Source organism: Opisthocomus hoazin, chromosome 35 (assembly GCF_030867145.1).
Source record: "Opisthocomus hoazin isolate bOpiHoa1 chromosome 35, bOpiHoa1.hap1, whole genome shotgun sequence".
Taxonomy (NCBI): domain Eukaryota; kingdom Metazoa; phylum Chordata; class Aves; order Opisthocomiformes; family Opisthocomidae; genus Opisthocomus; species Opisthocomus hoazin.
The window spans coordinates 3,406,749-3,422,528 of NC_134448.1; the positions used below are offsets into that span (position 1 = coordinate 3,406,749).

At 69.6% G+C, this 15,780-nt stretch overlaps 1 protein-coding gene across 1 annotated transcript in view; it reads left to right on the forward strand.

Annotated features, from left to right (window-relative positions):
* COL5A3 (collagen type V alpha 3 chain) overlaps positions 1-15,780 on the forward strand; it is a 35,584-nt gene that overhangs the window by 9,047 nt on the left and 10,757 nt on the right. The window contains 44 exon segments of the mRNA XM_075445988.1: positions 1,181-1,348; positions 1,460-1,673; positions 1,765-1,927; positions 3,482-3,604; positions 3,765-3,911; positions 5,979-6,089; positions 6,164-6,334; positions 6,496-6,543; positions 6,652-6,693; positions 6,768-6,830; positions 7,006-7,080; positions 7,213-7,296; positions 7,386-7,442; positions 7,565-7,618; positions 7,717-7,770; positions 7,892-7,945; positions 8,044-8,097; positions 8,171-8,224; positions 8,299-8,343; positions 8,505-8,558; positions 8,681-8,725; positions 8,957-9,010; positions 9,112-9,156; positions 9,268-9,321; positions 9,432-9,476; positions 9,574-9,627; positions 9,724-9,768; positions 9,952-10,005; positions 10,188-10,295; positions 10,379-10,432; positions 10,523-10,576; positions 10,827-10,871; positions 12,435-12,488; positions 12,628-12,672; positions 12,836-12,889; positions 12,978-13,031; positions 13,123-13,176; positions 13,271-13,378; positions 13,541-13,630; positions 13,713-13,766; positions 13,961-14,068; positions 14,152-14,259; positions 14,591-14,644; positions 15,717-15,770. Of these exon segments, the coding sequence (XP_075302103.1) occupies positions 1,181-1,348; positions 1,460-1,673; positions 1,765-1,927; positions 3,482-3,604; positions 3,765-3,911; positions 5,979-6,089; positions 6,164-6,334; positions 6,496-6,543; positions 6,652-6,693; positions 6,768-6,830; positions 7,006-7,080; positions 7,213-7,296; positions 7,386-7,442; positions 7,565-7,618; positions 7,717-7,770; positions 7,892-7,945; positions 8,044-8,097; positions 8,171-8,224; positions 8,299-8,343; positions 8,505-8,558; positions 8,681-8,725; positions 8,957-9,010; positions 9,112-9,156; positions 9,268-9,321; positions 9,432-9,476; positions 9,574-9,627; positions 9,724-9,768; positions 9,952-10,005; positions 10,188-10,295; positions 10,379-10,432; positions 10,523-10,576; positions 10,827-10,871; positions 12,435-12,488; positions 12,628-12,672; positions 12,836-12,889; positions 12,978-13,031; positions 13,123-13,176; positions 13,271-13,378; positions 13,541-13,630; positions 13,713-13,766; positions 13,961-14,068; positions 14,152-14,259; positions 14,591-14,644; positions 15,717-15,770 (3,329 nt within the window).

The following is a 15,780-nucleotide window of genomic DNA, read 5'->3' on the forward strand; positions in this document are numbered from 1 at the left end:
GCTCCCTTGGTGGGGGTCCTCCCCCCCCGGGGCAGGGGTGCAAGCAGGGTGGGGGGTCTGGGGGGTCACCCGTGCTCCCCCCAGCTCCCTTGGTGGGGGTCCTCCCCCCCCAGGGCAGGGGTGCAGGCAGGGTGGGGGGGCACCGGGGGGGGTTTGGGGGTCACCCGAAGCGTGACTAACAGGGATGAGGCTCCTGGAGGCCGTGGGGGGGCCCCCCCCTCACCCTGCTCCCCGGGGGGGTCCCCCCTCACCCCACTCCCCCCACCGAGACCCCTTGACTTTCCCACCAGCCGTGCCGAGCCCCCAGCACCCCCTATGTCCCCCCCCAGCTCCCCGAGCCCCCCAGCACCCACGTCCGGCATCCGGAGGGGCTCCAGCCCACCCACCAGCCCCACAGCGGGGGGTTCCCAGCCCGGGGGGGGGGTCGTGTGTCCCCCCCCAACCCCACTCTCCCCAGGGAGCCCCGGCAGGAAGCCGGACCCATGTGCCGGGGTCAGGAGGGCCTGAGAGACGGCTCGGCCGGAGCGGGGTCAGCGCGTTCCCACTCCCGCCGTGCCCCCCGCTTACTCTTGGGGTGCCTGGGGTGGGGGGGGGGGGCTTGGGGACCCCCCCAGAAGGAATTTCCCCCCCCTCCAACTCCTGTCTGCCTGGCCTGCCCGGACAGGTCTCTCCGGCAAGGAGAGTGGGTGCTGCCGGGGGGTGTGGGGGGCCCCGGTGGTCTCTGATGTGGCTTCGGTTCTGGCCCCCCCCCCCCAATCTTGCACCCCCCCCCCGGGATTAACCCTCCACGCCCCGGCACGCAGCCGGGGATCGGGGTCCGGCTCCTTGCAGAGGGGGCTGCACCCCCAAACCCCTCTTGGGTGCAGCCGGGGCTGCGTTTAGGGGGGGGGGGGGGGTCTCCCGATGGGGTGATGGGAGGAGGGGGGGGGTCTCCCCGGCCTCGTGGGGGTGCAGAGCTGGGGGGCCGGGGGCGGAGGAATGCGGTGAAGGAATCTGGCGGCCGCGGCACCGGACCTTGGGCCCACGCAGCTGCCTGGCACCGGGCCGGCCCGGCTTGGCCAGCGCAGGCAGGGGGATGGGACAGCGGCTGGAAGCCCGGGGGGCAACCTTGGGGGGGGGGGGTGGGGTGTCCCCCCAGTGTGTCCCCACCCCCCTTGAAATGTCCCCGCTCTCCCCACAGCCGTGCCCGTGGACGTGCTGCGGACGCTGGGCTTGCGGGATGGCCTGGACGGCGTCACCGTCACCGCCGGGATCTGCGCCCGGCGGCCGGGGTCCGAAGACCCCGATTTGGCTTTCCGAGTGGACAACAGCACCCAGCTCAGCGCGCCCACCCGGCAGCTCTTCCCCGGTACGGGCGCGAACCGAGGGCGAGCATCCCCTCCTGGGGCGCGTCGGGCTGGGGGGGGGCTTTGCCTGATGGCTCCCCCCCCTCCAACCATCCTCTTCCTCCCCGCCGCAGATGGCTCCTTCCCCGAGGACTTCTCCATCCTGAGCACGGTGCGTGCCCGGCGCGGGGGACAAGCCTTCCTCCTCTCCATCTACGACGAGCGAGGGGTGCAGCAGCTGGGCGTGGAGATCGGGCTCTCACCCGTTTTCCTCTACGAGGACCGGGAGGGACGGCCCCCCCCCGAGCGGTACCCCGTTTTCCGCAGGGTCAACCTGGCCGACGGCAGGTGAGTACCAAGGATGGGTGAGGATGAGGATGGTGGTGGTGGTGGGGTCTTCCCGGCCCTTCTCGCTGCGACCGAGCCGCCGTCTCCGCAGGTGGCACCGCGTGGCGTTGGCCGTGGAAGGCACCAACGTCTCCTTGCTGGTGGATTGTCACCTCCTCGCCACCCTGCTGCTGGAACGGGGACCTCGGCCCTTCGTTAGCGCAGACGGGGTGACGGTTTTCGGGGCCCGCCTCTTGGACGAGGAGGTGTTCGAGGTGGGTCCCTCCCCAGATCTTTGGGCTGGAGACCCCCACCCTGCCCCAAAGCGCCCTTGCCGTGGTGGTGAGGGGTCTGGAGAAGGGAGGGGGACAAGGTTGGTGAAGGTCCCAGTTGCGCTGGGGGCTGCTGGTTGGTCTCTGTCCCCGTGGGGTGTCCCCATCACCGCGGGGTGACCCGGTTCCCCTCCCTGCATTCCCTCCCACTGGGTTGGCATCAGCGGCGCTGGGTCTGGTTGGAGGCCTGGAACTGGTGGTGTCCCCCAGGGGTTGGTACTGGGCCCAGCCTTGTTCAACTTCTTCATCAATGACCTGGATGAAGAGTTAGAGCGTCCGCTCAGCCAGTTTGCTGATGGCACCAAACTGGGAGGAGGGGTGGACACACCGGCAGGCTGTGCTGGATCCAGCGAGCCCTGGGCAGGCTGGAGAGCTGGGCAGAGAGGAACCTGCTGAGGTTCAACCAGGGCAAGGGCAGGGTCCTGCGCCTGGGGAGGAACAACCCCAGGCACCAGGACAGGCTGGGGCTGAGCTGCTGGGAGCAGCTCTGCGGGGAGGGACTGGGAGTGCTGGGGGACAACAGGGTGACCCTGAGCCAGCAGCGGGCCCTGGGTGCCAAGAAGGGCAACGGGATCCTGGGGTGCATCAAGAGGAGTGTGGGCAGCAGGTCAGGGAGGTTCTCCTCCCCCTCTGCTCTGCCCTGGGGAGGCCCCATCTGGAGTCCTGGGTCCAGTTCTGGGCTCCCCAGTTCCAGAAAGATGAGGAGCTACTGGAGAGAGTCCAGTTCTGGGCTCCCCAGTTCAAGAAAGATGAGGAGCTACTGGAGAGAGCCCAGCGCAGGGCTGTGAGGATGAGGAGGGGACTGGAGCATCTCTGCTAGGAGGAGAGGCTGAGGGAGCTGGGCTTGTTCAGCCTGGAGAAGAGAAGGCTGCGAGGGGACCTTAGAAATGCCGGTCAGTGTCTGCAGGGTGGGGGTCAGGAGGGGGCCAGACTCTTTCCAGTGGTGCCCAGCGACAGGACAAGGGGCAACGGGCACAAACTGGAGCAGAGGAAGCTCCAGCTGAACCCGAGGAAGAACTTCTTCCCTCTGAGGGTGCCGGAGCCCTGGCCCAGGCTGCCCAGGGAGGCTGTGGAGTCTCCTTCTCTGGAGATATTCCAGCCCCCCTGGCCGCGGTGCTGTGCCCCCTGCTCTGGGTGACCCTGCTTGGGCAGGGGGCTGGGCTGGGTGACCCCCAGAGGTCCCTGCCAACCCCGAACGTTCTGGGATTCTGTGAAATGTCAGGGGCCACGGGCAGAGAGGCGACATTGAGGCAGAGTGGGCCTGGCCCCCCCCCCCCCCCATTTTGCCCCCAGCGGGCAGACAAGGGTCCCTTTGTCCCCTCGACCCCCCCTGCACCCTCCACCCGGCCTAGGGGAGGGTCCACGCCGCCTGTCCTGCTCCCACGCGCGTGTCCGTGGTGTGCGCGGGCACCCGACCGGCGCGGGGTGCGGACATGGGGGGCGCGGGGGGGGCTGTAAACCCACCCCCTGGTCCCCCCCCCTTCCCCTCTGCCACAGGGCGATGTCCAGCAGCTGCTGATCGTGGCCGACCCCGCGGCCGCCCGCTCCTACTGCCAGCTCCACATGCCCGGCTGCGACCAACCCCTGCTCTACCCGCTCCTCGCCCCCTTCCCGGAGGAGGTAGGCACCCGAGCTGGCGAGGGGAAAGGCTTGGGGGGGACCCTTGGGAGCCCCCACCCTGCCCAGCAGCCTGCGGGGACGCTGCCAGGCTCGGTGTGGCCGTAGGGGGAGCAGCCGGGGCCCCTGACGCCCGCGTTTCTCTGCCCGCTGCCCGTTGCAGAGCAGCCCGGAGCCCGCTGCCGCCCCGCGTAGGAAGGGCAAGAAGGGGAAGGGGAAAGGGAAGCGGAAGGGCAAGGGCAAGAAGAGGAGGAACAAGGAGCTGCTGGAGCAGCACGAGGCCTCCGTGCCCTCCGTCGCGGCCAGCCAGGTAGGAAGGGGACCTAATATCTACTTACAAATATCGGCAGGGTGGGGGTCAGGATGGGGCCAGGCTCTTTCCAGTGGTGCCCAGCGACAGGACAAGGGGCAACGGGCACAAACTGGAGCAGAGGAAGCTCCAGCTGAACCCGAGGAAGAACTTCTTCCCTCTGAGGGTGCCGGAGCCCTGGCCCAGGCTGCCCAGGGAGGCTGTGGAGTCTCCCTCTCTGGAGATATTCAAGACCTGCCTGGACAAGGTCCTCTACAGCCTGCTCTGGGTGACCCTGCTTGGGCAGGGGGTTGGGCTGGGTGACCCCCAGAGGTCCCTGCCAACCCCCACCACGCTGGGATTCTGAAAGCCTGACTAACCCGGTGAACCCAGCTCGGTTAACCTGCTGCTTGCGCTTGGCTGCGGCGTGCCCGCTCCGCCGCTCGCCGTGCCGCCGTTCGGCTCCTCGCGCTGCGCTGGGGACGGCCACGGGGACCCAAACCCGGCTTCAAATCAGAGGTGGCTCCGGCTCGGCGTGGCCCCAGCCACGCAGCCGCTTGCGTCCAGAGCGACTCCCAGCCTCGTCCTTCCGCGGTCCGGGGCGAAGCGGGCCGGCTCCGGCCGCTCTGGCCACCGTGAGCCGGACCTTTGGGTCCGTTGGACGTGACTGCGGGGCTCCGGCCGGCTCCTCGCCGGGATTCTCCCCACGAGGATCCCGATCCCGCAGGCACCCGGGGCTGAGCCATCCCCGCGGCTCCTGGCGTTGCGGGAGCCGGTGGGGATCCCCTGGGTGGAGAGGATGAGGCAGGGCAGGAGGAAGCCCCCCCCTCCCCGCCTCCGCCTTCGTCCCCTTTGGCTCTGGAAATGGGTCACGGCTGCAGCTGGGGACGGCGGCGTTGGCCAAGCCGAACCGGGGGCCCGGTGGCCCCCCTCCTGCCGATGAGTCAACCTTGGCTGAGCCGGGCCGGCGAGACCCGGAGAGGGGTGGCCGTGCTCCAGGCGCTGCTCGGAGCCAGCGGCAGCTGCCGAGCCCTGGCCCCCCTGCCCCGGCACCGCCGCGAGCCGGCGATCCCCGAGGAGCCGGCTCGTCCCGAAAGGCGGACGGCTCCGGTGTCCCAAAGCCACGCTGTGGACCTGGATAGGCTGGAGAGCTGGGCAGAGAGGAACCTGATGAGGTTCAACCAGGGCAAGGGCAGGGTCCTGCACCTGGGGAGGAACAACCCCAGGCACCAGCACAGGCTGGGGTGGACCTGCTGGAGAGCAGCTCTGTGGAGAGGGACTGGGAGTGCTGGGGGACGACAGGGTGACCATGAGCCAGCAGCGTGCCCTGGGTGCCAAGAAGGCCAATGGGATCCTGGGGTGCGTCAAGAAGAGTGTGGCCAGCAGGGCGAGGGAGGTTCTCCTTCCCCTCTACACTGCCCTGGTGAGGCCTCATCTGGAGTCCTGGGTCCAGTGCTGGGCTCCCCAGTTCCAGAAAGATGAGGAGCTACTGGAGAGAGCCCAGCGCAGGGCTGTGAGGATGAGGAAGGGACTGGAGCATCTCTGCTAGGAGGAGAGGCTGAGGGAGCTGGGCTTGTTCAGCCTGGAGAAGAGAAGGCTGCGAGGGGACCTTAGAAATGCCTACAAATATCTGCAGGGTGGGGGTCAGGAGGATGGGGCCAGACTCTTTCCAGTGGTGCCCAGCGACAGGACAAGGGGCAACGGGCACAAACTGGAGCAGAGGAAGCTCCAGCTGAACCCGAGGAAGAACTTCTTCCCTCTGAGGGTGCCGGAGCCCTGGCCCAGGCTGCCCAGGGAGGCTGTGGAGTCTCCTTCTCTGGAGATATTCCAGCCCCCCCTGGCCGCGGTGCTGTGCCCCCTGCTCTGGGTGACCCTGCTTGGGAGGGGGTTGGGCTGGGTGACCCACAGAGGTCCCTTCCAACCCCTACTATTCTGTGATTCTGTGATCCCGAGTCCGTCACCCCCCAAAAAGCGGGGTGTCCCCCGGCCCTGCCGGCCTGCGGGACCCCCACGAGGGGTGATGGGCCAGCACCCCCCTCTGCCACAGCGCTCCCTGCCTCACCCTGCGCCCTTTCCTCGTCGCCCAAGGCCAGCGCGCCCGCGCCGATGCCGTCCCCGGAGGCGAGCTCGCCGCCGCCCGTCCCCTCCAGCCTTGCCACCACCGTCAGCGTCACCCTGAACGGCACCGACCCCTTCGAGGTAGCGCCGGGACTGGGACAAGGAGGGGAGATCCCCCCCTACTTTGCACCCCCCGACATCTCCCCGTCCCGTAGGACACTGGTGACGAGCTCGTGCTGGAACTGGAAGAACTGGAGGAGGATGGAGCCGCTGGGGCCGGCAGCGCGGAGCTGCCGAGCTTCGAGGACTACGGCGACGGCGACCCCGCGAGCCGGGAACGCTTCGGCCCCGCCGAGCGGGAGGAGACGGTGACCCGGGCTCGGCAGGTAACGCCGCGGGTGGGGACCGGGACCCCCCCAGCCCCCCCCAGCTACAACCAGCCGAGCTGGAGCCACCATAACGGGGTGCAGGGGCCGCGTGGGTGCTTCGGAGCCCTTCGCCCCCAGCCCAGCTCTCGGCCGCTGCTCCTCACCGCGGTGTTTTGCAGGAGCCCAGCTTGAAGGGGGAGAAGGGCGAGCCAGCTATCGTGGAGCCGGTGAGTGGGGCACAGCCCCCCCCTTGGGGACTTGTGGCCCCCCCCCCCAGCCCGGGGCCACCCATCTGAGACGGTTCACGGGACGTGGCTCGCTCTCTGCTCCTTTAGGGTCGGCGATTCGAGGGGCCGCCGGGACCCCCGGGCCGTGCGGTGAGGAGCGAGGGGCTGCAGCGGGGAGGGCTTGGAGGTGCCGAAGCGTTAACGCGCTTCCGTCTTCTCCGCAGGGGGAAACGGGTCCCCCGGGACCACCGGGGCTCCCAGGGCTGCCGGGGGACCCCGGAGATCAGGTACGGGGTGGGGGGGCTGTGACGGCGTCGGAGCTGCCCCGCGGCGGGGCTGGGGCCGCGGGCGTGCGGGGCGATGGAGCTGCAAGCCCCGACCTGACAGCCCGGCTTCTGCTGACGGCGTCGTGTGTGTCCCCCCCCCTCTTCGTCGTGTCCCCCACCCCTTCCCCTCCACCAGGGTCCCGCGGGACGGCCGGGGCTGCCGGGAGCTGCCGGGATCCGTGGCCCGGCGGGGACCATGATCATGTTGCCGGTAAGCGCCGGGGCAGGATGGGACCCTCGGGGACCCTCCTGCTGGGGGACAGATCTCCGGGTGACCCGGGGCTGGGGGCTGGTGGCTCACCTTGCCCCTCACCCTGCTTTCCCCCCCCCCCCCCCCCCCTAGTTCCAGTTTGGTGGAGACTCCCTCAAGGGTCCCACCGTCTCTTTCCAAGAAGCCCAAGCCCAAGCGATCCTGCAGCAGGCGAAGGTCGGGACCCCCCCCCCGCCGTGAGCAGCCCCCCCCTTGCTCAGCCTCCCCCGCTCCCCCCCTCACCCCTCTCCTCCCTTCTCTCCCAGCTCGCCATGAAGGGTCCCCCAGGTCCCATGGGGCTCACCGGCCGCCCGGGACCGCTCGTGAGTACGGGGTGGGGGGCTGCTGTGGGGTGCCCCCCCCCAACTGAGATGCGCCTTGTCGGGCTCGTCTCCGCGGCGAGCAGACCCTCACGGTGGGGCCTCCTCTCTCTTGTTTTTTGTAGGGTCTACCTGGACACCCGGGCCTGAAAGGAGAGGGGGGGGAGACGGGGCCGCGCGTGAGTCTGGCTCGGCCGGGTCGTGCGAGGGGAGGGGGCGCGGGGTTGTGCCCCCTGGCAGGCCGCAGGCTGTCACCCCTTCCCCTCTTCTCCATCAGGGTCCCCGGGGACTGCAGGGACCACCGGGACCACCGGGGAAACTGGGCAGACGGGTAAGAACTGGGGGGGGGGGTCGGGTTTTGCCTCCCCCAAACGTCCCCGTGTCGGAGTGCCCCGTCCCGGGGGGGGCTCCTCGCCTCGGACCCCTGCCCACCCCCTCGCCTCGTCTCGCAGGGTCGTGCCGGAGCGGACGGTGCCAGGGGTCTCCCGGGAGAAACCGGACCCAAGGTCTCGTGCGTGGGGTGGCATCGGTGCTGGCAGCAGCGTGGGGGGGGGGGACACACACGCTGGGACACCCCGGGGGTGACGCTTGTCCTACGCCGCAGGGTGACAGGGGCTTCGACGGGCTGCCGGGGCTGCCGGGCGAGAAGGGCCACAGGGTAAGCGGGACCTCACCGCGTCCCCTCCTGCCACCGCCGTCCCCACCGCCGCCTCACCCTCTCTCTTCCGCAGGGTGACGTGGGGAAGCCAGGACCACCGGGCCCCCCCGGGGAGAAAGGCACCCAGGTGAGGAGCGTGGGGAAGGATCCGGCCCCGCTGACGCCGCCGCGACGTGCTCAGCTCCGCTCTGTCCTCTCTAGGGCTCGGACGGCCCCCCGGGACCTCGGGGACAACCTGGGGAACCCGTGAGTGCCTGCTGCTGTCACCAGGACCCCCAGCCCGGCTTCTCCCCTTGGGGGGGGGGCAAGCTTGGCCCCCCCCACTTTCTCCCTGCGGCTTTTTGGAGGAGGGATTTTGGAGGAGAGCCCCCCCCCCCCCCCGCTGACCTCTCTGTCCTCTGCCCTAGGGTATGCGAGGCTTGGTGGGCTCACGTGGCTCGCCCGGACCCCCCGGACCACCGGTATGAGACGCTGCTCCTGTCCGTCCGTCCGTCCGTCCGTCCCCACCTCGCACCAAGGGGATTTTTCCCCGTCGCCCTGGGGCGCGGCGTCACCCTGACCCCCCCCCCTCCTTCCTCCCCAGGGTGCCAGCGGCATCGACGGAGCGCCGGGGCCCAAAGGCAACGTGGTGGGTGTCGGTGGGGACCCCCCGCCCCCCTTGACTGAATTAACCAGCGAGACACTGGGGGGGGGGGTCCAGGGAGGGGGGACGCAGGGCTGGGGCGCGTGCTCTCGTGGGGTGCGTGGCCCGTGAGGGGTGCAGCGAGGGTGGGGTGGCACATTCTGGGGTCCAAGGAGGGGTTTTTTTCTTTTTGCTGCGCTGATGGGACTTTTTCTGCCCCCCCCCACCCCCCCCCAGGGAATCCACGGGGAGCCGGGACCCCCGGGACAGCAAGGGAAGCCCGGTCCGCAGGTCCGTGGAGGTGATGGGGGCCCAGCGGGGCGTCCCCGCGGGGCTGGGGGCTCGGGTGCTCCCTCGCTCCCTTCCCAGCACCCCACTCCGTTCTCTCGCAGGGTCTCCCCGGCCCCCAGGGCCCCGTCGGGCTGCCGGGGGAGAAGGTGAGCCGGGACCCAGCATGGGTGGGGGGTCCGGGACCGCCCCGGCTCCGAGCGGGCGCTGGGGAGGGACCCCGGTCCCTCCGCGTCCCCACACGTCCTCCTCTCGCCCAGGGTCCGCCGGGAAAGCCGGGAATACAGGGGGTGGCCGGGGCTGACGGCCCCCCGGTGAGTACGGGCGAGGGGCTGGGGGGGTCCCTGCGGTCCCCAGCGGCGTGGGGACCGTGGGGCAGCGTCACCGTCCTGGCTCGGGGCTCAGCTCTTTCACGTCCCTGCAGGGTCACCCCGGCCGGGAAGGGCCAGCTGGAGAGAAGGGTCTCCAGGTAAGGGGCTGAGCCCCCCCCTCCGTGCTTTGGGGGGGGGATAGGGTTGGCTTTCCAAGGTGGGGGTCCCGTTTTTGCCCACCCTCTCTGTCCCCAGGGCCCTGTGGGTGCCCCCGGTCCTGTCGGCTATCCGGGACCCCGTGGGGTGAAGGTAAGCGTCCCCCTCCCTGTGTGGGGCACGATGGGGGGGGACAGGCGGTGTCCCCCGGGCTGGGGTCTCCCCTCCAGCCCCTCCTCATCTCTGCAGGGAACTTTTGGCGTGCGGGGCCTGAAGGGCAGCAAAGGGGAGAAGGTAAGGGGAGAGGGGACAGCGGGGGACGGGGGTCCCTGTCCTGGGGTATCGGTGGGTCCCCGGTGTTGGGGGGACCCTGCCCTGAGGGAGCTGTGGGTGGGGGGGGGACGCCTGGCCAGCCCCTCTGCATTGGGATGTGGGGCTCAGCCCCCCCTACCCCCCCCAAATCTGCCTCTTGTTCAGGGAGAAGACGGATTCCCCGGCTTCAAGGGGGACATGGGCCCCAAGGGCGACAGGGTAAGTGGGGTCCTGGTGTGGGGGTCCCCTCGCCGGGGCTGCGTGGGGTGGCTGCGGGTGGCTGCGGGAGGGGGGGACGGATCGGGGCGGGGCAGGGGGGGGCACACAGCTCTGTGGGGACAGCTGGGGACCCCAAGGAGCAGCAGTGACGTTCTCCCCGCCCCTCTGCGTGACCCTTGCAGGGCGAGCAGGGTCTGCTGGGTCCCCGCGGCGAGGACGGCCCCGAGGGGCTGAAGGGACAGACGGGTCCCACGGGAGAACCGGGCGCTCCCGGCCCCGCAGGCGAGAAGGTGAGGGGACCCCCCCCCCCCTGCCGCTTGTCCCCATGTCCCTGTGTCCCTCGCAGCCAGCGGCTCTGCTCTCTCCTTTGCAGGGCAAGCTGGGGGTGCCGGGTCTGCCGGGGTATCCTGGGCGCCAGGGCCCCAAGGTGAGCGTGGGGGGAGGCTTTGGGGTACCCCCCCCAGCCCACCCCAGACCTCATCAGCCCTGGGTTCTCGCTTTTTCCCTCTCTCCTTAGGGCTCCGCTGGCTTCCAGGGTCCCGTGGGGCTGGCGGGAGAGAAAGGCAAGAGGGTGAGTGGGCCCTGTCACCCTGGGCCACCCCCCCGGGTCCCCCACACCCCGCTGTGCCCCCCCCTCTGCGAGCCGGGGGGCGGCTGGGCTGAGCTCGCAGCCGCCGAAGGGACCCGGCCCCGCGGGTCCGTTCCCCTCCCACGGGCTTGGGCGCTCTCTGTCCCCTCGGGGGGCTGGCGGGGGGCACGTGGGCAAGTGGGGGGGGCTGCCCCACAGGCTGCCGTGCCCCCCACCTCCTCGTTCCCCGCAGGGCAAGGCCGGCCAGGCTGGGCAGACGGGACAGCGAGGGCCACCGGTGAGTGACCCCAGTCCCAAACTGGGGGGGGGGGACAGGAATCCCCCCCATGTGCCATGGCCGGTGACAACCACGCAGCCACGACCACCCCGGTCGTTTCCCACGGCAACCAGACCCCAGGGACCCCCCTAACCCGGGGTCTGGATCCCAAACTTCCGCCTGTATCCCATGGGAGCTGGCCCTGGGGTCGGACATCTCCCTCCCGGCTCCCTGCCCCGCTCCCCCAGCTCCCAGCCCCTCTCCCTGCCCTGTGCCCCCCACTTCCAGCCCCATCTCCCCTCTCCTCACCCCACTTCCAGCCCCATCTCCCCTCTCCTCACCCCACTTCCAGCCCCATCTCCCCTCTCCTCACCCCTCTCCCTGCCCCACATCTTCTCACCCCGCTCTTTGCCTCCTACCTGCACAGGGCAATTAGGCTGGAGCCGGTCGTTTCCCACAGCAACCAGACCCCAGGGACCCCCCTAACCCGGGGTCCGGATCCCAAACTTCCGCCTGTATCCCATGGGAGCTGGCCCTGGGGTCGGACATCTCCCTCCCGGCTCCCTGCCCTGCTCCCCCAGCTCCCTGCCCTGTGCCCCCCCACTTCCAGCCCCATTTTCCCTCTCCTCACCCCACTTCCAGCCCCATCTCCCCTCTCCTCACCCCTCTCCCAGCCCCATCTCCCCTCTCCTCACCCCACTTCCAGCCCCATCTCCCCTCTCCTCACCCCACTTCCAGCCCCATCTCCTCTCCTCACCCCATTTCCAGCCCCATCTCCCCTCTCCTCACCCCACTTCCAGCCCCATCTCCTCTCTCCTCACCCCACTTCCAGCCCCATCTCCCCTCTCCTCACCCCTCTCCCTGCCCCACATCTTCTCACCCCACTCTTTGCCTCCTACCTGCACAGGGCAATTAGGCTGGAGCCGGTCGTTTCCCACAGCAACCAGACCCCAGGGACCCCCCTAACCCGGGGTCCAGATCCCAAACTTCTGCCTGTATCCCATGGGAGCTGGCCCTGGGGTCGGACATCTCCCTCCCGGCTCCCTGCCCCGCTCCCCCAGCTCCCAGCCCCTCTCCCTGCCCTGTGCCCCCCACTTCCAGCCCCATCTCCCCTTTCCTCACCCCACTTCCAGCCCCATCTCCCCTCTCCTCACCCCACTTCCAGCCCCATCTCCCCTCTCCTCACCCCTCTCCCTGCCCCACATCTTCTCACCCCGCTCTTTGCCTCCTACCTGCACAGGGCAATTAGGCTGGAGCCGGTCGTTTCCCACAGCAGCCAGACCCCAGGGACCCCCCTAACCCGGGGTCCGGATCCCAAACTTCCGCCTGTATCCCATGGGAGCCGGCCCTGGGGTCGGACATCTCCCTCCCGGCTCCCTGCCCTGCTCCCCCAGCTCCCTGCCCTGTGCCCCCCCACTTCCAGCCCCATTTTCCCTCTCCTTACCCCGCTCCCAGCCCACTCCCTGCCCCACATCTCACCCCACTCCCTGCCCCACATCTCAACCCACTCCCTGCCCCACATCTTCTCACCCCACTCCCTGCCCCACATCTTCTCACCCCGCTCTTTACCTCCTACCTACCCAGGGCCTCCCAGGGGAGCGAGGTCTGCCCGGTCCCACGGGGAAGCCCGGCCCGAAGGTAGGTGGGAGCCTGGCCCACGGGGTCCCCGCTGTCCCCCGTGTCCCCCTGCTGCGGGTGCTGGCAGTGGGTCTGACGTTGGGCGGTGGGGAGGGCGGGGGTCTTCGCTGCTGCCCTCAGCCTGTCTCTGTCTCCCCAGGGAGATCCTGGCCATGACGGGGCCCCCGGCGCGGTGGGAGAGAAGGTGAGTGGGGGGTGGTCGATGCAGGGTGGAGGGGTGTTCCCCTGCACCCCAAGAAGGGGGAAAACAGGGTGCTGGGCACGGGCAGAGGGTCTGGGCGCTGCGGGGCTGTGGGGAAAGCCCCTCTGCTGCTGACCGTGGGGTTTTTTTCCCCTCCCTCCTGCAGGGTCCCCAAGGTCCGCAGGGACCCAACGGCTTCCCGGGCACGAAAGGTCCCCCCGTAAGTGATGGGGTGCAGGCAGCGGAGCGGGGAGCCCAGCTCCAGCAGCCTGTGTCCCCCCACCCCCTTTACCTCTGCTCCCGCCCAGGGTCCCGCCGGGAAGGACGGCTTGCCAGGACACCCGGGACAGCGTGGGGAGCCGGTGGGTCCCCTGCCTCCCTTTCCTGGGGGAAGTGGGGGGGCTACAGACCCGGCAGTACCCAGCGTTAACCCCTCTCCCCTCTTCTCTGCAGGGGTTTCATGGCAAAACCGGCCCCCCCGGCCCCACGGGGGTGGTGGGACCCCAGGTGAGCGCCGGGGACGGGGGCAGGAGGGGGGTGTGTGTGTGTTGAAGCGAGACGGGGGGGACCCCCAGCCACTCCCCCTACTCTCTCCCCGCAGGGTAAATTGGGCGAGACGGGACCTGTGGGTGAGAGGGGGCACCCAGGCCCCCCCGGCCCCCCCGGGGAACAGGGCCTGCCCGGAGCTGCTGGCCGAGAAGGAGCCAAGGTAGGAACCGCGTCGGGGGTCCCACCGCTCACTCGGACCCCCCCCCCCAGAGCCTGAGCCAAGCGGGGCTGGGTCCCCTCCGAGCTCTGCGGGGGCACGGGGGCTCTCCCCGGTTTGGTGGGGCTGGAACAAAGCTCCCTGCTACCCCTCCCCACCTTGCAGGGGGACCCTGGCCCGACTGGAATCCCCGGGAAGAGCGGCCCCCCAGGCATCCACGGCTTTCCCGGGACGCGGGGGGCACCCGGAGAGACGGTCAGTGCTGCCCCAGGTTGGGAAGCAGCCTCGGGAAGGGGGAGCAGGGTCCTTCCTAACCGTCTTCCCTGTCCTCCTGCAGGGTCCTCCTGGCTTGAAGGGTGGGGAAGGTCCCCCCGGTCCCCCTGGACCCACGGTGAGTACAGAGCATCGTGGCATTTGGGGGGTTCTCCGGAGTTTCGGGGCGTCCCATGGGATATATGTGCTCCTTCAGGAGTGATTTTGCCACCTCGCTTAAAGTCCTGGTTGATAAAGAGGAAGGTTTCTTTGGAGAGGAGGAAGACTGCCGGCACCTTCCTCCCCTCCACCCCACCTCTGTCTTCTCCCCAGGGTTCCCCCGGAGAGCGAGGCCCCACGGGGGCTGCTGGAGGCATCGGGCTGCCGGGCCGGGGGGGTTCGCAGGGTCCCCCCGGTCCCACCGGCGAGAAGGGCTCCCCGGTAGGTGCGAGAGGGGGTGTGGGGCAGCGCTGGGACGAGCAGCGTCTCCCGTGGGGCTCAGCCCTTCCCCTTCCCACCCGCAGGGTGAGCGAGGTCCCGTGGGGCCGGCCGGGCACGACGGGATCCAGGGTCCTGTGGGGCTGCCGGGTCCAGGCGGACCCCCAGGCCCCGCCGGAGAGGATGGGGACAAGGTAACTCGGGGGGGGGACACACACACAAGTCAGCACCTCCACCACCGGCTCCTCGTCCCGGGACGGGCGCTGGGGACAAGTCCCCTCGCCGAGGGCCACGTCCCAGCACCGAGGGACCTCCGGGATGGGGCAGCTTCCCCGGGAGCGAGGATTCCCCGGACGGACGGCAGCGGGCTGTCTGTCCTGGCAGGCGTCCCTGGCTCTGCGTCCCAGGAGGCCGCAGGTTTCCCCGGGGCTGGGATTCCCTTGGCTGCGGCTCCCCGGCCGTGGCAGCTTTCCCCGGCTCTCACCGCCCCGCGGGCTCTCACCGGTTTTTTCCCTTTTTCCGCAGGGTGAGATGGGGCTTCCCGGACAGAAGGGCAGCAAAGGCGACAAGGGCGAGGCGGTGAGCGTCGAGGGGGCTGCCCTGCCCCGGAGCCGAGGGGGGGTTTCTCCAAGGCTGGAGAGCTGGGCAGAGAGGAACCTGCTGAGGTTCAACCAGGGCAAGTGCAGGGTCCTGCACCTGGGGAGGAACAACCCCAGGCACCAGGACAGGCTGGGGCTGAGCTGCTGGGAGCAGCTCTGCGGAGAGGGACCTGGGTGTCCTGGGGGACGACAGGTTGACCATGAGCCAGCAGCGTGCCCTGGGTGCCAAGAAAGCCAATGGGATCCTGGGGTGCATCAAGAAGAGTGTGGGCAGCAGGTCAGGGAGGTTCTCCTCCCCCTCTGCTCTGCCCTGGTGAGGCCTCATCTGGAGTCCTGTGTCCAGTTCTGGGCTCCCCAGTTCCAGAAAGATGAGGAGCTACTGGAGAGAGTCCAGTCCTGGGCTCCCCAGTTCCAGAAAGATGAGGAGCTACTGGAGAGAGCCCAGTTCTGGGTTCCCCAGTTCAAGAAAGATGAGGAGCTACTGGAGAGAGTCCAGTTCTGGGCTCCCCAGTTCAAGAAAGATGAGGAGCTACTGGAGAGAGCCCAGCACAGGGCTACGAGGATGAGGAGGGGACTGGAGCATCTCTGCTAGGAGGAGAGGCTGAGGGAGCTGGGCTTGTTCAGCCTGGAGAAGAGAAGGCTGCGAGGGGACCTTAGAAATGCCGGTCAGTGTCTGCAGTGTGGGTGTCAGGAGGATGGGACCAGACTCTTTCCAGTGGTGCCCAGTGACAGGACAAGGGGCAACGGGCACAAACTGGGGCAGAGGAAGCTCCAGCTGAACCCGAGGAAGAACTTCTTCCCTCTGAGGGTGCCGGAGCCCTGGCCCAGGCTGCCCAGGGAGGCTGTGGAGTCTCCTTCTCTGGAGATATTCCAGCCCCCCTGGCCGCGGTGCTGTGCAGCCTGCTCTGGGTGACCCTGCTTGGGCAGGGGGTTGGGCTGGGTGACCCCAGAGGTCCCTTCCAACCCCACCATTCTGTGATTCTGTGAGGGGTGGGGAGCGGCGAGGCGGCCGACGCTGCCTTAACCCCGCGCCCGGTGCCTCTGCCCCCCAGGGCCCCCCGGGACCGACCGGAACCCAGGGACCCATTGGGCACCCTGGCCCCGCGGTGAGCACCT